General features: G+C 50.8%; 1 protein-coding gene across 1 annotated transcript in view; it reads right to left on the bottom strand.

The window, feature by feature from the left end:
* KIF13B (kinesin family member 13B) overlaps window positions 1-19155 on the bottom strand; it is a gene marked incomplete in the record, with an annotated part of 350254 nt that extends 331099 nt beyond the window's left edge. Inside the window, 1 exon segment of the mRNA XM_077489267.1 lies at window positions 19037-19155. Coding sequence (XP_077345393.1) covers window positions 19037-19091 — 55 coding nt within the window.
* Window positions 19156-24800: the final 5645 nt, after the last annotated feature.

Genomic DNA, 24800 nt, shown 5'->3' on the forward strand with positions numbered 1-24800 from the left:
TTACGGGTTTGCTACATTATTGGCCAGGGGCACGATGACATCACGCATGCGTGCGGGAGATGCCGTTTAAGGTCTGGCACTGTATGCTGGACCTCCAGAACGTGTGCAATGTCACTGGCTGCATGCACTCTGAATATCTCCTAAACCAGAGGTCCTCCAGTTGTGGTGGAACTACAAGTCCCATGAGACATTGCAAGACCCTGACAATCACAGGCATGGCTCCTGGAGGCAGAGGCATGATGGGATTTGTAGTTTTACCACAGCTGGAGGGCCGAGGTTTCCTAAACTGTGCAAGTTTAGGAGATATTCACAGTAACCTACCTACAGGTGAGCCTAATTATAGTCTTACCTGTAGGTACAAGTGGCTGCATTTGTTTTCATTGTTCAGGCTTAATTCCTTCTATTTTCCGAAGATCTGGCCAGCAAGTCTGTTTTTGTAAAGCGCGCACTTTCCAGCGGAATGTATCAGTTTACATGGATGAGACAAATCATTCCCTACTGACAGGGGTGCCAACAAGGGTCGGCTTTTATTTATGTAACACCATTACCCCAAAAGGAAACAACTGTTTGTTGTAACTGATTATAAAGTATTAGCTGGGGGTTTAGCTTCAAATGTGTTAGTGTATTTTAATCTGCTAGTCCATCTAATGCACCTTTCCCCCCCAGACTGACAATGCTGTCCCAAAAGGTCCCTGTGCTACTTCATCCAGAGTTGTGTCTCACTAATACAGTAGGTGTGTCACTGGCCGAATTACCAAGTGAAAGCAGAAGAGAAAGAGCGAAAGAAAGAAAGAAAACTACCGCAGCCACCACATCTAAATAACTGCTGCATTAGATTATCATTTTAGTTGTCGGTTACGTACCGCTTTAAAAGCTTATACGAGATTTGATTTAGTTCAGATGCCTCTCTCCCACATACTGCACTCCAATGCATTGTGGGAAAATACAGCAGGCTACATTCCACAAGCCTTTGAAACCCCATAGGAGGACGTACATTTTTTATTTTTTATTTTTAAATGTATAGAAAGCCCATATACAGGTTTTGTGCATACATCATAACTAAGGATGGAAACAAGAAAAAATAAAAAAAAATAATAATAATAATTAAAAAAAAAAAAAGTACAAACAAAAAACTCAGAGGGGGGAAAAATAAAATAAAAAAAAATAAAGACCAAAAACACATTTACCATGTTATCATATAGTCCCACCATAATGCTGCGTGGGAGCACACGCAGCATCTTTGACCACTTAGGGCTCCCATGCCTCTTAACAGTTGGGCACATGTGGAAGAATTCAAAATAATAATACCCGATTGTGGCTGATCAGGTCTGATTCTGGAATAAAAAAAAAAAAAAAAAAAAAAACACACACAACACACACACACACACACACACAACTTGTCACCATAATGAAATAGGAGTTTTCCCTATAAGGTCTCAATGTACATGGTCACCTGGGGATGTAGGACACAAAACTTTGGCCACTCTTCCCCACCCAGAAGCCACAACCAATCCATACAGCTGCCCATAGAAAACAAAGGCTGTACTTAGAATATAGGATAGTACTTGTGTAAACATGCTCACAAACGGTCTACACCCATACGCAAGCTCCGGCATATACCGGCATACAGCCACAGCTTTCTATGGGTGGCTGTACATGGCTCCTTAGACTTTTGGGTGGAGAATAGGTCCATTATAAGTGGCCCTTTGGTGATGTCAGGGGCCACACTTGAAACCCCCCCATGTCAAATAAGTTAACCACCATTGCCCATAGTTCTTGCTCTATTATGGCATGTACTGCACAGCATCACTTTTCTAATCACCTAGACCAGGGGTCTGCAAACTTTCTAAACAAAGGGCTAATTTATTGCCCTTTAGAAATTAGGGGTGCCAGACTGTGGCCAGCAGAAGTGGAAATGTTCCTGGCATCAGTGGGAAGAAAAATCACCACATCTGGTATAAGGTGAAGGAATAGTTGCCCCACTGTCGGTATCATTGGGAGGAAGTGCCCCATCTGTCTGTGTCAATAGGAGAAAATAGTTGCCCCACTGTCTGTGTCGATAGGAGAAAATAGTTGCCCCACTGTCTGTGTCGATAGGAGAAAATAGTTGCCCCACTGTCTGTGTCGATAGGAGAAAATAGTTGCCCCACTGTCTGTGTCGATAGGAGAAAATAGTTGCCCCACTGATGTCAGTTGGCAGAATAGCATCTCATAAGTGGGGAAAAAAAGTGCCCCAAAGGGCCAGATAAAAGGCAAGCAAAGGGCCACATCTGGCCCCCGGGCTGCAGTTTGGAGACCACTGACCTAGACCAGTGATGGTGAACCTTGGAACCCCAGATGTTTTGGAACTACATTTTACATTAAGCTCAACTACACTGCAGAGTGCATGGGCTCCACGGGAAATGTAGTTCCAAAATCTGGGGTGCCACGGTTTGCCATCACTGACCTAGACCCACGGCAGCTTCATTTTGGTTGCTCATACAAATGTTTTTTTTCCTAAATGTATTGGTGCACATCATTACCCATATACACTCTATTTTCTAGTTACTATCCTGGCAGGCCATGCTGGAAGGTTCTCATTTTTGAATCAGTCCTGTTTTGCACTGTTGGCCCATTTTGGATCCTTTACCCTCAGCTCCCGGCCCGGGTCAGACGTCTCCGGTGGCAACCGTTGCGACTTTGGCATCCTGCATCTCTGAGTATGGATCCCTTAAACTGATTCCCACATTTCTATCTACCTGATACATTTCCACATTCATTACTCGGTTATATTTTTTAATCATTTTACTTTATAGATTAATGTCTATGCATCAACCCCTGAAGAGTGAGACTGAACTCACGAAACGCGTTGGATCACCATAGATGCTATGACAAACTTACCATGGACTATTTGATTACTGTATGTAACCATGTAATAGATCTGTAGATTGGACCAACTGTTTGGCATTAGGACACCCTTTTCCAGTGTTATTGCTGGCACATACTCAAACCTGTACTAGGTTTTTATTACTGGCTGTGTGGCACTTCAGCTAAAGTCCCAATGGGCAAAGCTCTGCATTTGTATGTACAATGGGGATGGAGGCACCTTGCAGGGTACTACCAACCACATTTTGCTCCTGACCATCAATGAGGACTTACCTGCAAATTTCTGATCAGGTCTCACTGGTAATTTAGGTCCAATCTGACACCGAGGCCATTCACACGTCTCTAGATGAGAAGCTAATTTTAAGATCTGCTTCACATGAGCGTATTATAGTGTACACCAATGTGATCCATATCAATTAGGACTCAGTGGCTGCCCAGACCTAGCCATTGCATGGCCCCAAAACCTGCACTCAAATTAGGAGCAGCCACTGTGTCCCAATTGACATGAATGAACCTTCCTGCACAGGTATCCATGGAACACCTGGGCATACCCGTGCAGGCAAACATGGGTCTTGCATGGGTGTACGCTATACTACGTTCATGTCAAGGAGACCTTAAAATTAGTTCCTCACCCAGAGACATGCGATCGACCTCAGCAGTGTCAGATTGGACCTAAAATACCAGCGTAGTGAGATCTGAACCGTTTGGTAATTTCAAGGTACATCCTCATTCATGGTCATGAGCAAGCACAATGGAGAGGTTGTGGGCCTAGGCAACAGAAAAGTGATGCTGTGCAATACACTCTGTAATAGGGCAACTACTATGACAGTCTAGGGCAGTGGTCTCCAAACTGCGGCCCAAGGGCCAAATACAGCATTTTTCTTGCCTTTATCCAGCCCTTGGGGCACTGTTCCTCCCACTGTTACAAGACACCATTCCCCCCACCGACGGGGCACTGTTCCCCCCCCCCCCCACCGACACCAACGACAGGGTAGTGTTCCCCCCCCCCCACCGACACCAACGACGGGGCAGTGTCACCCCCCCCCCCACCGACACCAACGACAGGGTAGTGTTCCCCCCCCCCACCGACACCAACGACGGGGCAGTGTCATCCCCCCCCCACCGACACCAACGACGGGGCACCGTTCCCCCCTCCACCGACACCACCGACGGGGCACTGTTCCCCCCCCCCACCACCGACACCAACGACGGGGCACTGTTCCCCCCCCCCCCACCGACACCAACGACGGGGCACTGTTCCCCCCCCCCCCACCGACACCAATGACGGGGCACTGTTCCCCCCCCCCCCCCCCACCGACACCAATGACGGGGCACTGTTCCCCCCCCCCCCCCCCACCGACACCAACGACGGGGGGCACTGTTCCCCCCCCCCCCCCCCACCGACACCACCGACGGGGCACTGTTCCCCCCCCCCCACCGACACCAACGACGGGGCACTGTTCCCCCCCCCCCCCACCGACACCAACGATGGGGCACTGTTCCCCCCCCCCACCGACACCAACGACAGGGTAGTGTTCCCCCCCCCCCCCACCGACACCAACGACGGGGCAGTGTCATCCCCCCCCCCACCGACACCAACGACGGGGCACCGTTCCCCCCTCCACCGACACCACCGACGGGGCACTGTTCCCCCCCCCACCACCGACACCAACGACGGGGCACTGTTCCCCCCCCCCCCCACCGACACCAACGACGGGGCACTGTTCCCCCCCACCGACACCAATGACGGGGCACTGTTCCCCCCCCCACCGACACCAACGACGGGGGGCACTGTTCCCCCCCCCCCCCACCGACACCACCGACGGGGCACTGTTCCCCCCCCACCGACACCAACGACGGGGCACTGTTCCCCCCCCCCCCCCACCGACACCAACGATGGGGCACTGTTCCCCCCCCCACCGACACCAACGACGGGGCACTGTTTCCCCCCCCCCTACCGACACCAACGACGGGGCACTATTCCTCCCACCGACACCAACATCCGGCCACCCTCGAGTCTGAAGGACAGTAAACTGGCGCTTTGTCTAGGACAATGGTGGTCAACTTATTTGACACAGGGGGCCTCAAGTGTGGCCCCTGCCATCACCAAAAGGCCACACAATGTACTCAGACTGCAGGCATGCTACAGGAGATGATATAGAACTGCAGATCTGGAGTGGTCCAAGACTGGAACTGCAGCAGGAAATTGCCAGAGACCGCTGAAGATCCCTGCCATTAAAGACCCTTTACAAGTCAGCCCTCAATACACCCCCCTTAAAGGACAAGTATGGGGTTATGGAAAAAATATAAAATAAACCAAAACAACCATACTCCTCTATAGCAGGGGGTTTCCACACTACGGCCCATGGGTCACATCTGGCCCTCCACCAGATTCTACCTGGCCTGCAGGTAGGGTCGGTGTATCCTAAATGTGCATTGAGGCTGCCTAAAGTACGGGGGACTCTGATGTAAGTGGGGGGGGGATCTGTCCCTCTACAAGATTTTTACCTGCCCCACAGCGTCTGATGGGGACACTCATGTAAGGGGGGACTCTTAAGTCTGATATAAGTGGGTGGAGGGGGACTCAGAAGCTTTGAGGCAGGTAAAATCTGGTAGAAAGCCAGATGGGGACACCCATATAAGGGGGAATTGATGCAAGTGGGTGGAGGGGGGACTCAGACTTTCTACCAGATTTTACCTGCCCCAAAGCTTCTGATGGGGACCCCCATGTAAGAGGGGGGACTCTAACCCCCCACCAGGTTTTACTTGCCCCACATCTTCCGATGAGGATCCTCATGTAAGGGGGGGACTCTGATGTAAGGGGGGGGGGAGATTCTGATGCGGATAGTGTTAAAAAAGGGTAGAATAGTGCAACATTGTTTTAATCAGGGCATTCTATTATAGTGGCACAGCCCAGGGAGTTAAGGGACAGGTCATCAGTGTGACACACACAGGAAGCGATTGAATTTCCCTGGCTTACCACTCACAAGTATCCCTTCACCAGTCAGTGCACACACATAAAAGAAATGGAAACACGGGCCCTCGGGGATCCCGAGCCAAAATAAACAGAAATCAGCTCTTTCCAGTGGCTGGGAGGAGGATGGGAGCCGAGGGTCAATGCTCACCGATCGTTAGATAAGGAAACACAACCCACCATCACTATCCAACCAGAGAAGCAGCCGGTTCTAAGAGGATAGATAAACCACACAACCACACACACACACACACACACACACACACACGTGTTACAATGTAGTTCCCGAGCCTGCGCAGGTATCGGTGGTTCTCATCCATGCACTATACCCAAGTGGCTCAATTATGGGTGAAAGCACCGGTCTACACATTTATTCTCATTTCTGCCTGGAGTTCTGCTTTAAAAGCAACACACCACTAAAAATGCGACACGTCCACACAATAGGTAAATAACGTATTTTTATAATGGTTGTATGATGTATTCACAAGGATATCTCATTTCAGTTGTTTCTCCCTGAAGAAAAAATATAAAAAAAAAAAAAAAAAAGTTTGTACACTTAAAGGTGCGATCAAGCATGGGTGAATTTGTGTGTTTTTCCTGCGTTTCTGTGTATAGCGTAGCCTATTCATTTCAATGGGCTGCCCTACGTGGATAAAGAAAAAAAAAAAAAAAAGTAGTCCCGAACCCTTTCACAAAAACCTGGCGCACCGAACTGCATAGTGCTGTGGCACCATGTGGTTTGGCGCACGTTTGCAGATGCGTGGGGGTTCCAGTAAAGTGTTACTAGATCTACATTTTAAAATTTTGGCGAATATATAAAGTTTGTTGTTATCTACTTCTCTGTGTATCCTATCCATTTTTCATGCTTCCATTGTTAGAAAAATGCTGGGATGATCCTGCCACTTTACTCAACTTCCCTATTCAGAGTGGCAACGGAACAGCAGGCAGTTCTGTGTCTCCTCTGTTATCACTGCTCATGCTCTGGCATATTCCTCTGCAAAAGCTGTGCACCTGCTCATTTCAGATCTGGAAGCTGCCCATGTGACTTCACTGGCAGACCGCTGCGCAACCGCCAGCCCCCATTGGCAGACCGCCGCGCAACCGCCAGCCCCCTTTGGCAGACCGCCGCGCAACCGCCAGCCCCCTTTGGCAGACCGCCGCGCAACCGCCAGCCCCCTTTGGCAGACCGCCGCGCAACCGCCAGCCCCCTTTGGCAGACCGCCGCGCAACCGCCAGCCCCCTTTGGCAGACCGCCGCGCAACCGCCAGCCCATCACCCTATCCTGCCCCAGTGTGTTCAATGAAATACCCACTCTACACAAAATTCTAAAAAAAAGGAAATGTTCTGTCACTTTCAGTGTACAAATGGAAACTCATCCACCTCGACAAGTCCGGAGTCATTAGCATTGTGTCACACTGCATGGGCTCGGGATGAATGGGCACATTGTGACATCATGGACAGTCACCAGATACAGGTTGGTGCTGCACAAGGATGAAGAGGACTGAAGGACATTGTCCGGCCGGGGACAGCCGTTCACAAGCAAAGCCTGCAGGCTCTGCTGTGCCCAACCTACCCTAAATATACAAACACATGAATGTGAGTCACCGACACATGTCATGGTGTCACTGCCCAGCAAGAGATACCCCCCTATGGATATCACAGCTATGTGACCTCACGTGACCTCAGACAAGGATCTGGGCTGTCCGACTGTCACCTATTCATGTACTCTTCAATAGTGATTAAAGGGAACCCGTCATAAAAAAAATAATTTTTTTTTAAGAATAACTCCAACCAGCAGAACAATCCACTTTTGTCATCTGCCCCCTGCCCATAGAGAATATGGCTGGTGCCCATTTAGTCCAGGAGAATGGAGGCCAACCTTCCAAATATGAAAATGGGACCAGATACCACTAATGGACCACACATAATATTCAGTGATGCTACCGGAGATGGTCAGAGGCTGCAGACCGGCCACCGGATTTATACAGCGCCAACAGTTTACACAGCGCTTTACAATATAAAAAGGGAGACAATACAGTTATAATACAATAGGATTAAGAGGGGCCCTGCTCAGAAGAGCTTACAATCTAATAAGATAGTGTCAGATTGTCCGCCGCAATATTGCAGTCCCGCTATCAGTCGCTGATCGTTCACCATTACTATTAAAATAAATACAATTATCCCATAGTTCATAAACGCTATAACATCAACATGCCACTTATTGCGATTTATTTTCGCCAAAAATATATAGCAGACGTCAATTTCATTTCTGTACAGCGTTACACGTCCGCGCAATCGTCAGTTAAAATAACGCAGTGTCATATCACAAAAAATGGCCTGGTCAGGAAAGGGGGGGGGGGTAAATCTTTCAGAGATCAAGTGGTTAATCTGTGTTTTGGGAGCCCATTTGACATGAAGGTACTACAATACCGGTTTTAACAGACATGCAGCATCTTTTACAACAAAGCTCACCGCAAACATGGCGGTTCACGTCTGCGCATTGCAGTGCATTGGGCTGCACTACCTTGGTACGCAAGGGATACTATTCAGAATGAACAGCGCCACAACGCACATCCCTTGTTTCACATGCTACTGTGCACCGCTTTAATGCAGATCACCGCAACAAAAAGTTTACCTTTCAGAGATTAGTTCACCTGTTTAAATACAAATCTCTAAACTGGACAATGTTTTGCACGCGGCTGGGGAACCCTTGGGGGGCAAGCGCCGCCGGTGAACCCTTGGGGGGCAAGCGCCGCCGGTGAACCCTTGGGGGGCAAGCGCCGCCGGTGAACCCTTGGGGGGCAAGCGCCGCTGGGGCAGACTTGAGGGCACACTGCTGGGGCAGACTTGAGGGCACACTGCTGGGGCAGACTTGAGGGCACACAAATTTTTATTGACTGTGCCCTAAATTTTTTAAAAGCGAATGGACCCTTTAATTCTGCATCTGTCGATAGACGGCTGGTCAGGTCTTCATACACGACATGTAGAGGTCAGCATCCCTCCACGTACACAAGCTGTGTCTTCTATGTAGGACACTTGCAGTTTCTATGAGAAGACTGGAGTGGTGTCAGTGCTGACAGTGCAGATCAGTGTTATTGCTCAGTCGGTCAGCCAGGGATTCCCCTAATCCTGTGCTGATTTCCCGGGGATTCCCGCTGTGCTGGAGATACAGAGAATAATGATGACCCACATTCCACACTCCTGCTTGCAGCCAGTGTATGGCCATACACACATCACCGGAGCACCTTTCATTTTAAAGTGGACCTCCGCCCTAAACTAAACACACTGCCCGACCTCCACCTCTCACAACCGGATATACTTTTTTTTTTATATATATTTTTTTATTATTTTGCGCTGCACTAGGAACACACACGGACTCTGCACATAAGCAGGATGTGCCGCAGGGCCTTTTTTTCCCTGATTTAGCCCTGCGGCAGCGCCGTTCCCTACATATGTGCAAAGGGAAGCGATTAGGCTAGGTTCACGCCTATGCAGGCTGTGGTTGATGCGTTTTCCCGTTGCGTTTTTGATGTCTTTTGCATTTTAGGGAGGTCTCTGTTGTCATGCAGGAGAAACCAGCAAAAATGCAAGCGCTGCATTTCCATTGAAGTCTATGGAACCAAAAAAAGAACCTGCTGCAGACAAAAGTACCTGTCCCTTAAAAAAATAAATAAACAAAAAACACGCACCTGTTGACAAGGCACAGATATGAACGTGACCCATAAGAAGATCATGTTAAATGGACTGTAGTGCGTTTCTGCAAAACTCAAAATGCCCGGGTGTGAACCTGGCCCTACAGGAGCACCAATACTTTGCCCATACACATGGAAAGCTTCTGCACATGCAGAGAACCCACAGGCCCGGGGAGAGCCCTTCGACAACTCTAAGCATGCACCACAATGGCGGCACAGGAAGGAGCAGGGAGGGGGCTAAGCCACAAAAAAAAAAAAAAAAAAAAGGGGCACCGAATATTACGCTTTAACCACTTGGAGCTCACAGCATGCAAGTATGTGGCGTCTCAGCGCCACGCAGTGGCATTACTGCGCAGGCGTGAGATCAGGAGGTGCATGTTGGATAGTCAGCTGTACAGATTCCCAGAAATGAATACAAGAGGGCTTCAGATGCCCACAGCAGAGATGGACCCCGTCTGCTTCTATGATCAGGTTAGGTTTAAATTATTAACTTTAACTCTTTTTGAGACTTGTTGTTTACAAGTTAAAAAACTTTTTCTTTTTTTGCTAGAAAATTACTTAGAACCCCCCCAAACAGTATACATATTTTATTTCTAACACCCTAGAGAATAAAATGGGGGTTGTTGCAACACTTTCTGTCACACCGTATTTGCATAATGTGCATAATGTGCTAGTATGCATACAAAAAAAAAACAACCCTGCAAGACAATAGCATAATGTACTAGTATGCATAAAAAAAAAAATCTGCAAGACAATAGCATAATGTGCTAGTATGTATCGAAAAAAAAACCTGCAAGACAATAGTATAATGTGCTAGTATGCATAAAAATAAACGCTGCAAGACAATAGCATAATGTGCTAGTATGCATTATAAAAATAATCCTGCAAGACAATAGCATAATGTGCTAGTATGCATTATAAAAATAATCCTGCAAGACAATAGCATAATGTGCTAGTATGCATTATAAAAATAATCCTGCAAGACAATAGCATAATGTGCTAGTATGTATCGAAAAAAAAACTGCAAGACAACAGCATAATGTGCTAGTATCTATCGAAAAAAAAACCTGCAAGACAATAGTATAATGTGCTAGTATGCATAAAAATAAACCCTGCAAGACAATAGCATAATGTGCTAGTATGCATTAAAAAAAAAAACCTGCAAGACAATAGCATAATGTGCTAGTATGCATAAAAATAAACGCTGCAAGACAATAGCATAATGTGCTAGTATGCATTATAAAAATAATCCTGCAAGACAATAGCATAATGTGCTAGTATGTATCGAAAAAAAAACTGCAAGACAACAGCATAATGTGCTAGTATGCATAAAAAACCTGCAAGACAATAGCATAATGTGCTAGTATGTATCGGAAAAAAAAAACTACAAGACAATAGTATAATGTGCTAGTATGCATAAAAATAAGCCCTGCAAGACAATAGCATAATGTGCTAGTATGTATCGAAAAAAAAAACTGCAAGACAACAGCATAATGTGCTAGTATGCATAAAAAAACCTGCAAGACAATAGCATAATGTGCATCGCAAATAAAAATGCAAGACAATAGAATAATGTGCTAGTATGCATCGGAAAAAAAAACTGCAAGACAATAGCATAATGTGCTAGTATGCATAAAAACAAACTGCAGGATAATAATATGCTAGTATGAATCGCATACTAGCACATTATGAAACACTCACCTTAGAATGAAGCCCTGCAGCGACGCCCGGTCACCACCGAGGGAGCGGAGCCCTCCATCCCGGCAGGATAAGCCAGACGTGCAGAGCGCATGCGTCGCTGACGTCAGGGGCTGCATGCAGGGTCAATATCTCCTAAACCAGGTTTAGGAGATATTCTTTTTACCTACAGATATGCCTTATCGGCTGACCTCTAGGTAAAAAAACTAAAATAAAAATCACCAAGCGGGATATACAATCGCTTTAATAAGGGCAAATCATTCATGTAGCATTTACTGGAATCCATCTGCCTTTAGCTCAGGCATGCAGACAGGAGAGTGTGCTTAGCTGAGAAAACCCTCCCCTGCTGAAGACTCTTGGGATGTACAACATCTACCAGGGAGTACAAAATCTGGTGCGGCTGTACATGGCAGCCAATCAGCTTCTAACGTCAGCTTGTTCAGTTAAGCTTTAACGATAAAACCTGGAAGCTGATTGGCTACCATGTACAGCCGCACCAGATTTTGTACTCCCCAGTAGTAAATCTCCCCTCACTGTGTAGCTTAGTCCAGGTCATACTAGACCAGTGATGGGGAACCTTGGCGCCCAAGATGTTTTGGAACTACATATCCCATGATGCTCCACTACACTGCAGAGTGCCTGAGCATCATGGGAAATGTAATTCCAAAACATCTGGGGTGCCAAGGTTCGCCATCACTGGGCTAGACTGTTGTCACACCCAGTTTTATCTAATTACCATGTTTTGCAAACATTCAGTAACCAGCAGAAAAAAAAAGAAAGTAGTAAAAAAAAAAAGTACCAGTAACACAAAATGATTTCATGAAGATACAATACAACCAAAGTGAATAACAGTCACCAATCTGCAGGCCTCCATGTGATCCCCCCACATCCGTCAGAGAGGACAGTCCATACACTGAGCTCTGTGTACACACATTACACCAATAACCCCCCCCCCCCTCCGCATATCAGATCAGTGAGAAGGGTGACCCCCCACCCCCCCCCCCCCCACATATCAGATCAGTGAGAAGGGTGACCCCCCCCCCCCATATATCAGATCAGTGAGAAGGGTGACCCCCCCCATATATCAGATCAGTGAGAAGGGTGACCCCCCCCCATATATCAGATCAGTGAGAAGGGTGACCCCCCCCCCATATCAGATCAGTGAGAAGGGTGACCCCCCCCCCATATATCAGATCAGTGAGAAGGGTGACCCCCCCCCCATATATCAGATCAGTGAGAAGGGTGACCCCCCCCCCATATATCAGATCAGTGAGAAGGGTGACCCCCCCCATATATCAGATCAGTGAGAAGGGTGACCCCCCCATATATCAGATCAGTGAGAAGGGTGACCCCCCCATATATCAGATCAGTGAGAAGTGAGAAGGGTGACCCCCCCCCCCATATATCAGATCAGTGAGAAGGGTGACCCCCCCCCATATATCAGATCAGTGAGAAGGGTGACCCCCCCCCATATATCAGATCAGTGAGAAGGGTGACCCCCCCCCATATATCAGATCAGTGAGAAGGGTGACCCCCCCCCCCCATATATCAGATCAGTGAGAAGGGTGACCCCCCCCCCCCCATATATCAGATCAGTGAGAAGGGTGACCCCCCCCCATATATCAGATCAGTGAGAAGGGTGACCCCCCCCCCCATATATCAGATCAGTGAGAAGGGTGACCCCCCCCCCCATATATCAGATCAGTGAGAAGGGTGACCCCCCCCCCATATATCAGATCAGTGAGAAGGGTGACCCCCCCCCCCATATATCAGATCAGTGAGAAGGGTGACCCCCCCCATATATCAGATCAGTGAGAAGGGTGACCCCCCCCATATATCAGATCAGTGAGAAGGGTGACCCCCCCCCATATATCAGATCAGTGAGAAGGGTGACCCCCCCCATATATTGGACGTGTGGGAAGTGTGTCGGGGATCACCTTTCTCAGAAGGATTGGCTGGTAAAAGGATGACACGTGTGTATGCGTGTGCCGACATCCAATCTCTGAGCCGGCCGCCTGCACTCCATTCACAAGGACTAGATATCAGTGAGAAGACGGAGGATCAGACATGACGGGGGAAGGTCACAAGTTTCATCAGCTTGTTACAGCAAACAAAAGGGAACATAAGCCGTGCCTGTGTGACAGGTAAACACAACACACACACTCCGGTCTGTCACTGAGACACAACACAGAGACTGCCCGACAATACACACTGATCAGCTGTGCCACCTGTCACGGGTACCAGGAACCAGTGGAGGTGGTGCCTACTATCAGGGGTACCAGGAGAAGTCTGCAGTGCTGCCTTTCAAGGGGTACCTGTAATCAGTCAGTAGTGCCTCCTGTCAGTGGTACCAGGGATTGCCTGTAGTGCCACCTGCCAGGAATAGCAAGGATGGTTAGTAGTACCCTCATCAGGGGTACTTGGGGGTTATCAGTAGTGCCCTCATCAGCGGTACTTGGGGGTTATCAGTAGTGGGGATCAGTCAGCAATAGGTCAGCAGCATGGCACCCCCCCCCCCCCCCATCGTCATGTGTACCTGGGATAGGTCAGCAGTGCCCCCTCCCCCTTCGTCAAGTGTACCTGGGATAGGTCAGCAGTCCCCTCCCCCCCCCCCCATCAGGTGTACCAGAGACAGGTCAGCAGTCTCCCCCCCCCCCATCAGGTGTACCAGGGATAAGTCAGCATTGCCCACCCCCCCATCAGGTGTACCAGGGATAAGTCAGCATTGCCCACCCCCCCCCCCCCCCCCCATCAGGTGTACCAGGGATAAGTTAGCAGTGCCCCCCCCCCATCAGATGTACCAGGGATAAGTTAGCAGTGCCCCCCCCCCATCAGATGTACCAGGGATAAGTCAGCAGTGCCCCCCCCCCCCCCATCAGATGTACCAGGGATAAGTCAGCAGTGCCCCCCCCCCCATCAGATGTACCAGGGATAAGTCAGCAGTGCCCCCCCCCCCCATCAGATGTACCAGGGATAAGTCAGCAGTGCCCCCCCCCCATCAGATGTACCAGGGATAAGTTAGCAGTGCCCCCCCCCCATCAGATGTACCAGGGATAAGTCAGCAGTGCCCCCCCCCCATCAGATGTACCAGGGATAAGTCAGCAGTGCCCCCCCCCCCCCATCAGATGTACCAGGGATAAGTCAGCAGTGCCCCCCCCCCCCCCATCAGATGTACCAGGGATAAGTCAGCAGTGCCCCCCCCCATCAGATGTACCAGGGATAAGTCAGCAGTGCCCCCCCCCCCCCGTCAGGTGTACCAGGGATAAGTCAGCAGTGCCCCCCCATCAGGTGTACCAGGGATAGGTCAGTAGTGCTTCCCCCCCCACCATCACGTGTATCTGGGATAGGTCAGCAGTGCCCCCCTCCCCCGTCAGGTGTCCCGGGGAATAGGTCAGTAGTGCCCCCCCCCCCCGTCAGGTGTCCCGGGGAATAGGTCAGTAGTGCCCCCCCCCCGTCAGGTGTCCCGGGGATAGGTCAGTAGTGCCCCCCCCATCAGGTGTCCCGTGGATAGGTCAGTAGTGCCCCCCCCGTCAGGTGTCCCGGGGATAGGTCAGTAGTGCCCCCCCCATCAGGTGTCCCGTGGATAGGTCAGTAGTGCCCCCCCGTCAGGTGTCCCGGGGATAGGTCAGTAGTGCCCCCCCCATCAGGTGTCCCGTGGATATGTCAGTAGTGCCCCCCCGTCAGGTGTCCCGGGGATAGGTCAGCAGTGCCCCCCCCCCCCCCGTCAGGTGTCCCGGGGATAGGTCAGTAGTGCCCCCCCCCCCCCCATCAGGTGTCCCGTGGATATGTCAGTAGTGCCCCCCCGTCAGGTGTCCCGGGGATAGGTCAGCAGTGCCCCCCCCGTCAGGTGTCCCGGGGATAGGTCAGCAGTGCCCCCCCCGTCAGGTGTTCCGGGGATAGGTCAGCAGTGCCCCCCCCGTCAGGTGTTCCGGGGATAGGTCAGCAGTGCCCCCCCCGTCAGGTGTTCCGGGGATAGGTCAGCAGTGCCCCCCCCCCCAGTGTCCCGGGGATAATTCAGCAGTGCCCCCCCCGTCAGGTGTCCCGGGGATAGGTCAGCAGTGCCCCCCCCCCACGTCAGGTGTCCCGGGGATAGGTCAGCAGTGCCCCCCCCATCAGATGTACCAGGGATAAGTCAGCAGTGACACCCCCCCCCCCCCCGTCAGGTGTACCAGGGATAGGTCAGTAGTGCTTCCCCCCCCCACCATCACGTGTCCCGGGGATAGGTCAGCAGTGCCCCCCCCCCGTCAGGTGTCCCGGAGATAGGTCAGCAGTGCCCCCCCCCCACGTCAGGTGTCCCGGGGATAGGTCAGCAGTGCCCCCCCCCCCACGTCAGGTGTCCCGGGGATAGGTCAGCAGTGCCCCCCCCCCCCCCCCGTCAGGTGTCCCGGGATAGGTCAGCATTGCACCCCCCCCGTTAGGTGTCCCTGGGATAGGTCAGCAGTGCCCCCCCCCACGTCAGGTGTCCCGGGGATAGGTCAGCAGTACCCCCCCACGTCAGGTGTCCCGGGGATAGGCCAGCAGTGCCCCCCCCCCCCACGTCAGGTGTCCCGGGGATAGGCCAGCAGTGCCCCCCCCCCCACGTCAGGTGTCCCAGGGATAGGCCAGCAGTGCCCCCCCCCACGTCAGGTGTCCCGGGGATAGGCCAGCAGTGCCCCCCCCCACGTCAGGTGTCCCGGGGATAGGCCAGCAGTGCCCCCCCCCACGTCAGGTGTCCCGGGGATAGGCCAGCAGTGCCCCCCCCCACGTCAGGTGTCCCGGGGATAGGCCAGCAGTGCCCCCCCCCACGTCAGGTGTACCGGGGATAGGTCAGCAGTGCCCCCCCCCACGTCAGGTGTACCGGGGATAGGTCAGCAGTGCCCCCCCCCCACGTCAGGTGTCCCGAGGATAGGTCAGCAGTGCCCCCCCAAGTCAGGTGTCCCGGGGATAGGCCAGCAGTGCCCCCCCCACGTCAGGTGTCCCGGGGATAAGTCAGCAGTACCCCCCCATCAGGTGTCCCGGGGATAGGTCAGCAGTGCCCCCCCCATCAGGTGTCCCGGGGATAGGTCAGCAGTGCCCCCCCCCGTCAGGTGTACCGGGAATAGGTCAGCAGTCCCCCCCCGGTGTACCGGGGATAGGTCAGCAGTGCCCCCCCCCCCCGGTGTCCCGGGGATAGGTCAGCAGTGCCCCCCCCCCCCCGGTGTCCCGGGGATAGGTCAGCAGTGCCCCCCCCCCCATCAGGTGTACCGGAGATAGGTCAGCAGTGCCGCCCCCCCCCGTCAGGTGTACCGGGGATAGGTCAGCAGTGCCCCCCCCCCCGTCAGGTGTACCGGGGATAGGTCAGCAGTGCCCCCCCCCCCAGTCAGGTGTACCGGGGATAGGTCAGCAGTGCCCCCCCCCCCCGTCAGGTGTACCGGGGATAGGTCAGCAGTGCCCCCCCCTCCCGTCAGGTGTACCGGGGATAGGTCAGCAGTGCCCCCCCCGTCAGGTGTACCGGGGATAGGTCAGCAATGCCGCCCCCCCCCCCCCCGTCAGGTGTACCGGGGATAGGTCAGCAGTGCCCCCCCCCCCCGTCAGGTGTACCGGGGATAGGTCAGCAGTGCCCCCGTCAGGTGTACCGGGGATAGGTCAGCAGTGCCCCCGTCAGGTGTACCGGGGATAGGTCAGCAGTGCCCCCCCCCCCCCCGTCAGGTGTACCGGGGATAGGTCAGCAGTGCCCCCCCCCCCCCCGTCAGGTGTACCGGGGATAGGTCAGCAGTGCCCCCCCCCCCCCCGTCAGGTGTACCGGGGATAGGTCAGCAGTGCCCCCCCCCCCGTCAGGTGTACCGGGGATAGGTCAGCAGTGCCCCCCCCCCGTCAGGTGTACCGGGGATAGGTCAGCAGTGCCCCCCCCCCCCCCGTCAGGTGTACCGGGGATAGGTCAGCAGTGCCCCCCCCCGGTGTACCAGGGACAGGTCAGTAGTGCTCCCCACCCCCGCACCATCACGTGCATCTGGGATAGGTCAGCAGTGCCCCTTCCCCCCCCCCACGTCAGGTGTACCGAGGATAGGTCAGCAGTGCCACCTCCCCTGTCAGGTGTACCAGGGATAGGTCAGCAGTGCCCCCTGTCATGTGTACCAGGCATAGATCAGCAGTGCCCCCCATCAGGTGTACCAGGGATAGGTCAGCAGTGCCCCCCCCCCCCGTCGGGTGTACCTGGGATCTGTCACTCATGCCACCTGTCAGGGGACAAGTACGCAATTCCACCTCCCAAGGGCACCAAAAACTGGTTAGCATTGCTGCCTGTCAGGGGTACTAGGGATTGGTCACAGGTGCCACCTGTCAGGGGTATAGGGATCAATCAGCAGTGCCTGTCAGGTGTACCTAGGATTAGTGAGTTGGCAGTGCCACCTGTTGGGGTATTGAGAATCAGTAAGCAGTGCTTCCCATCAGGTACTGGGGATCAGTCAGCAGTGCCGCCTGTTGGGAGTACCAGGGAACAGTAAGCAGAGTCCACTGTCAGGAGTGCCAAGGATTAGTCAGTAACACTGGGGATTAGTTAGCCGTGTTGCTTTTTAAGAGTACCAGTGGTAAATAGAACAATACCTCCTGTTGTAAGGGGGATCAGTAAGCAGTGCCTTCAGTCATGTGTACCGGGTACAGAAGATCAATAGGCACTGCCACCTGTCAGGGGTGTGAGTGGATTGGTCAACTGTACGGCCTGTCAGGGGTACCAGTGAGGAGCAAGTAGCCTTGCAGGCATACCAGGAATGAGAAATCAGCACTACCTGCCAGGCATACTAGGGATGTGCAAGCAGCGCCACCTGCCAGGGATTCCAGGGATAAGGTCAAGTACAGAGGGATCAGCCAGCGGTGCCGCCTGTGAGCAACAGAGGGGGATCAGCCAGCGGTGCCGCCTGTGAGCCACAGAGGGGGATCAGCCAGCGGTGCCGCCTGTCAGCCACAGAGGGGGATCAGCCAGCGGTGCCGCCTGTCAGCCACAGAGGGGGATCAGCCAGCGGTGCCGCCTGTCAGCCACAGAGGGGGATCAGCCAGCGGTGCCGCCTGTCAGCCACAGAGGGGGATCAGCCAGCGGTGCCGCCTGTCAGCCACAGAGGGGAATCAGCCAGCGGTGCCGCCTGTCAGATGTGGTCACCCTCCTCCCATTATTAGATTTATTCTAAATCTATCATCAGTGTAGAGGGGACATCGGAGATCAGTGTCAGGAAGTAAAGTTATTACAAATCTCAGTAGATCGGTGTCAGTGAGGTGGTCCAGAGTGTCAGTGTATTCTGAGTGTATTAGTTGCATGGTGAAAGTGAAGTTCCCCGGGAAGTAGATGTGTAACACACGGTAGTGCCAGTGAAGTGGACGGGGCACACACGGTAGTGCCAGTGAAGTGGACGGGGCACACACGGTAGTGCCAGTGAAGTGGACGGGGCACACACGGTAGTGCCAGTGAAGTGGACGGGGCACACACGGTAGTGCCAGTGAAGTGGACGGGGCACACACTGTAGTGTCAGTGAAGTGGACGGGGCACACACTGTAGTGTCAGTGAAGTGGACGGGGCACACACTGTAGTGTCAGTGAAGTGGACGGGGCACACACTGTAGTGTCAGTGAAGTGGACGGGGCACACACTGTAGTGTCAGTGAAGTAGATATGTAACACACTGTAGTGTCAGTGAAGTAGATATGTAACACACTGTAGTGTCAGTGAAGTAGATATGTAACACACTGGGTTGTCAGTGTTGGGTTGTCACTCTCCGGGTGTCACTCAGTGAAGTTCTCTCGTACTATCCAGCTGTCACCGGCTCAGTGTGACCCTTCTCTCTCCCCCCTCCCACGGCTCACCTCTCCGGTTCACAGGCCGGATCCGGACGGCCACCTTCACCTTGGAGTCGCTCATCTCTCCTCCGCCAGCAGCACCCGGACCTGCCCGGACCCCGCCGGCTTCCGTCTCTGCGAGGTGGGAGGTGACGGGAAGGAGGGGCCTGAACCGTGACGTCACGACGTCACGCTTTTAAAAGGCACCCTGCGCTGCGAGGTTTTTCCTGGTTGCCATGGAGACCCGTCACAGGATTCTCCCACCGACTCTCAGAGAGAGAGAGGGGGGCAAGCATGGCGACCACTGACCATCCCCTACAGAGATCACTGGAGGGAGGTGTGATGTCATCTGTATACACAAGTGCACAGAACATGTGGCATCATCAATAAAGTGTAAAGAAAGTGTGCCTTCATCAATAAAGTGTAAAGAAAGTGTGGCATCACCATTAAAGTGTAAAGAACGTGTGCCATTATCAATAAAGTGTAAAGAAAGTGTGCCATCATCAATAAAGTGTAAACAACATGTGCCTTCATCAAAAAAGTGTAAAGAACATGTGCCATCATAAATAAGATGTAAAGAAAGTGTGTCATCATCATTAAAGTGTAAAGAACGTGTGCCATCATGAATCAAGTGTAAAGAAAGTGTACCATCATTAAGAAGGTGTAAAGAATGCGTGGCATCATCAATAAGGTGTAAAGAAAGTGTGGCATCATCAATAAAATGTAAAGAAAGTGTGGCATCATCAATAAAGTGTAAACAACATGTGCCTTCATCAAAAAAGTGTAAAGAACATGTGCCATCATAAATAAGATGTAAAGAAAGTGTGCCATCATCAATAAAGTGTAAAGAACGTGTGCCATCATGAATCAAGTGTAAAGAAAGTGTGCCATCATCAATAAAGTGTAAAGAGCGTGTGCCATCATCAATAAAGTGTAAAGAAAGTCTGGTGTCACCAATAAAATGTAAATAACATGTGCCCTCATCAATAAAGTGTAAAGAATGCGTGCCATCATCAATAAAGTGTGAAGGACGTGTGCCATCATTAATAAAGTGTAAAGAATGTGTGGCATCATCAATAAAGTTTAAAGAACCTGTGCCATCATCAATAAGGTGTAAAGAATGTGTGGCATCATCAATAAAGTGTAAAGAACATGTGCCTTCATCAAAAAAGTGTAAAGAACATGTGCCATCATAAATAAGATGTAAAGAAAGTGTGCCATCATCAATAAAGTGTAAACGACATGTGCCATCATCATAAAAGTGTAAAGAACATGTGCCAACATAAATAAGATGTAAAGAAATTGTGCCATCATCGATAAAGTGTAAACGACATGTGCCTTCATCATAAAAGTGTAAAGAACATGTGCCATCATAAATAAGATGTAAAGAAAGTGGGCCATCATCAATAAAGTGTAAAGAACATGTGCCATCATCAATCAAGTGTAAAGAAAGTGTGCCATCATCAATAAAGTGTAAAGAACGTGTGCCATCATCAATAAAGTGTAAAGAATGTGTGGCATCATCAATAAAGTCTAAAGAATGTGTGGCATCATCAATAAAGTCTAAAGAACGCATGGTAAAGAATAAAGGTTAAAGAATATGTGACATTAGCAATAAACTGTGCAACGGTCTACAAGAGACCAATGTGTACCACCTGACAGCCCTCCATCACAATTGCAAACCCCCCCCCCCCCCCACCCAGTACACACATCCCAGGTCCTCCTGACATTGATCACCACTACCCCCTTCCTGAACCATACCAGTACAGGCCACAGACCCTCAACATTGGGGAAGATACCTTGTCAGACCCCCTGGTAGGGTACCTTGTCCCCATGTTGATGAAGACAAGGGCCCCTTCTCCAAAACCCTGACCTGGTGGTCTGCAAAGGGGGGCTTGTCAGAATCTGGAAACCCTCTTTAAAAATAAGGAGGCCCCCAGATCCCCCACCCCCCCATGAGTGAGTAAGACGTACATACAGCAGCACCCCTACCCATAGACACAAACAAAAGTAAACAATATTTAGCGTTGGCTCCTGACAAGCAGACGCTCTTGTTTTTGTAAAGTTAAGTTGCCTGAAGCCACAGTTGGGCTTCGGGAATATTTCTCAAAATTTTTGGTTTCAGTACCAGTGCAGCTGGGTTGCACTGGGTTCTCCTTGACTGCAGGTGTCGCTGTCACTGCCGGCAAGAGTAGGAACGCAACCTAGCTGGATGCATTGAATGCCACTTATCTCTCGGAACCAGCCCAGTGGGAGTATTTTCCTGCTGTGCATTCTGGGGGGTGGTATTTAAGGTACCGACGCCATGCTGGCAGGGGATTATTTTCTGTCTGTTTGGTTCCGGAGGTCCTCCTGACCCAGCCCCATGGCCCTCCTGGCCTGGGGTGCGGAACTATGCATCCTGTGTCTCGGGGCTGGCTGGCCCGAGGCGATGCAACTGAAGGGATAGTCCTGAGTGAATTTCGGGGCCTACTGATACAGGGATGGTCTGGTGCCGTCTCATCAGAAGGGAGAGGCCCAGCAACAGTAGAACCCCAGGGGAAGACTCTTTCAGGAGAAGACCTTGCGCAAGGCTGGTTTCTCTGAAGGAGCATGGAGACTTAGTTGAAGGACGCAACCTGGATCAACACTCATACGGTATCGCCGGATCGGCTGAGAGAAACTGGTACTGTATGTCAGTTCTTTAAATGTATCCACATCCCTCAGTAACGCTCAAGTGTATCTCACAAGTCTGTGGCAGAGACTTTACCGAGCATCCCACCGGCTGCTAGGCCTAGTGAGAGAGGTCTATCCGGGGGTTGTTGAATCCAGTTGTGAAACTGTTTTATTCTCTGGATTCTCTTAATACTTTCACCTTGCAATTTAAGTGCCTGAACTCACCCCTAACCCTCTACCCTCCATTAAGAGACTTTGTTTTTCTGAATAAATAACCCAAAAGAGGATTCGATGTCAGTTTAAACATTCTTTGGGCCATTTACCAGAGGATCCCCAAGACGGAGAAGCAAGCAGGTGAGGAAACGGTAAGCCCAAATAAAACCAGCAGCTCCTTCGGGGTTAGTGCTACAAATAAATAAACACACTGAGGCCGCGTACACACGGGCGGATTGTCTGTCCAACTTAGTCCGCTGAACCGTGTTTCAGCGGACAATCCGCTCGTGTGTGGGCTTCAGCGGACTTTTTCAGCGGACTGTCTGACGAACAAAGTCTTACGGAATTTCCGAAATTTTGTCCGTTCAAACTTGGTTTTGTCCGTCCAAACTTGGTTTCAGCGGACAGTCCGCTCGTGTGTAGGCAAGTTGGACGAACTAAGTATGGCGCATGCTCAGAAAGGATTTACACGGCCGAAGGTTGCATTGCAGTGTATAGGACGTCGTTTTTCTAGTCCCGTCGTACGCGCTGTACACGTCATCGCGCACGCTTTCAGCGGACTGTCTGCTCATCGTGTGTGGTCAAGTCCGTTCATGCAAATTTTGAACGGACTGTCTGTCGGATTGTCTGACGAACTTAGTTGGCCAGACAATCCGCCCGTGTGTACGCGGCCTTACACTGTTTTTGAAAAGTCCTTTATTGGAAAAAAAAAAAACTGTCCCACAATGTCCATCCACTGGTTCAAAATAAACCATACCCAACCCCATCATTGACCGCCGCCAAAAGGCCCCTCTTGGGCTTTACAGCGAAAAGTAAACAAAGTGGCAAGTTCTCCCAGGTTATGTCATTGACCAAATATCAATATGTTGCCCATATGACCATATTTGGTCAGTGATGTCACACTATCCCCACCCCTTTTGTTTATATTGCTGGACATTTCAATGTAATAAATGAATGGTGTGGATGACATCACTGGTTGCTAAGGACGAGACAGGTGGTGGCACTCACCACTTTCCCAGATAGCAAGTAATTGTGCTGCAAGATTAAAAATGACTTGCTAAGCTATTGCTAGACTTGCCAGGCTTCACAAGTTCGTTGCACAATTGCAGCAAGTCCGCATTGCATGACTCCAGATCAACTTTCTTTGCAAATGTAGCACTAACCACCCGAAGGAGCTGCTGGTTAGATTTGGGCTTACCGTTACCTTCTGTTTTCCTCGTTGCAGGTCTAGGGGTGTCCCGTGGTAAACGGCCCAGTAACTTGAGAGACCGACAACAGATCCACTTGAATAGATTTTTTTGCAAAACATAGACAATGAACAGTCTCTTAAATTGGGATCAGAGGGTTGGAAAGGAAAATTCAGGCACTCTTAGTGTCAAAGTCAAAATGTTGAAGAACTTGCTTACTTTGACTACATCCAGAGAATAGCCATTTGCAACTGGATGATCACTCAGGTTGGACAGTCCCTCTCTCACAAGGCCTAGCAGCCAACAAGGTGCTTACTTTAGGAACAAGTCTCTGCCACAGACGTTGTTGTAGAACGTACAAGATAATGTCTCTGCCACAGACGTTGTTGTAGAACACGTAGGGAAACGTAAGCTTGAAAACACTTGTAGGATACATGGATCTTTCAGCCAGCTTGGCGATATCCACAAGACCGGATTCTCTCGGGTACCTTAGCCCTTCCAGGCTTTTACTAAGAAACCAACCCGTACATGGTCTTCTTCTGAAGAGTCCTCCCCTGGAATGCTCAAAGTCACTGGGTCTCTCCCAAACCGGAGACGGCACCCAACCACCTCAGAATCCTTCTTAAGTTTCCTTGCCTCGGGCTAGCCAGCCCAGAGACATTAAAATTGGGTGGATCCGCACCCCAGGCCATAGCCTTCCTGGGGGCTGGTCAGGAGGACCAGGACCATAAAGTCAGCACATCATTCTGGACCGGAACCCCGAACCACATGATGTTCGCATCTTAAATACCCTCTCCCAAAAAGCACAGTGAGAGTGCCACTCCCACTGGGTGGGCTTCGAGAGAGAGAGTAACTTAAGCACCTGACCAGACCATAGTTCCATGCCTGCCAGTAGAGGCAGCGTCCCCTGTGGCCAGGCTGAACATCTCACAGTCTAGTCAGACTGATGCTGAAGTCTAATTTAGACAATTGTACCAAAACCAAACTGCAGTTTAGGCATAACTTAAAGTTAGAAAAAACGCATAGCGCATGCTCTTCAGGAGCCGCCGCTACACAAACATTCTGCAAGTTCTGTTTCTGATATTTTGCGCAATAGTCATCCCACCACAGGGGTCACTGTGGCTGAATTTTTGATGCTGTAGAGCAGACTTTCTCAACCTTTTCAACACAGAGCAACCCTTGAAAAAAACTTTGGGTCTCACGGTACTCCTGTTTAAAATAGCTATATCTACAACTCATGATACATTGGTTTAATGGTCAATGGAAGAGTGCTCCTTACATCTATGGTCTTGGGGAAGAATCCCCCCCCACAGATAGCTAAAAAGATCATTGGTGTCACTGGGAACTTATCTGAGAGGGAAAAATTGGTCATTGCTCAAGGAACCCCTAGCAACCAATGGAGTAACCCTTTTTGAGAAACCCTGCTGTAGAGACTCGCAGAGCTCTTGCTGTGGACTCACCACTGAAACTTTGCTATTGCAGGAGACTTGCCATGCAATTTGCTTCAAATTGCAAAAGGGTCAACCAGAACTTGTGCTTTATATGCTCTGCAAGTGTACAACTTGCCAGTAAAAATGTGCAGGAAGTTACAGACTTACAATTCAACACTGCCACGAATGTGTGCCAAGTTATCCTTGCTATCTGGGTTATTAGTAATAATTGACAGATAGGAAGCCAATTATAGATAGTAGTAGTAGAACCAAAAGGGCTAAAATTCTGGCATTTAGAAGAACACC

Source organism: Lithobates pipiens, unplaced genomic scaffold (genome assembly GCF_037356315.1).
Source record: "Lithobates pipiens isolate NorthernLeopardFrog02 unplaced genomic scaffold, aLitPip1_a1.2 Scaffold_18, whole genome shotgun sequence".
Lineage (NCBI taxonomy): Eukaryota > Metazoa > Chordata > Amphibia > Anura > Ranidae > Lithobates > Lithobates pipiens.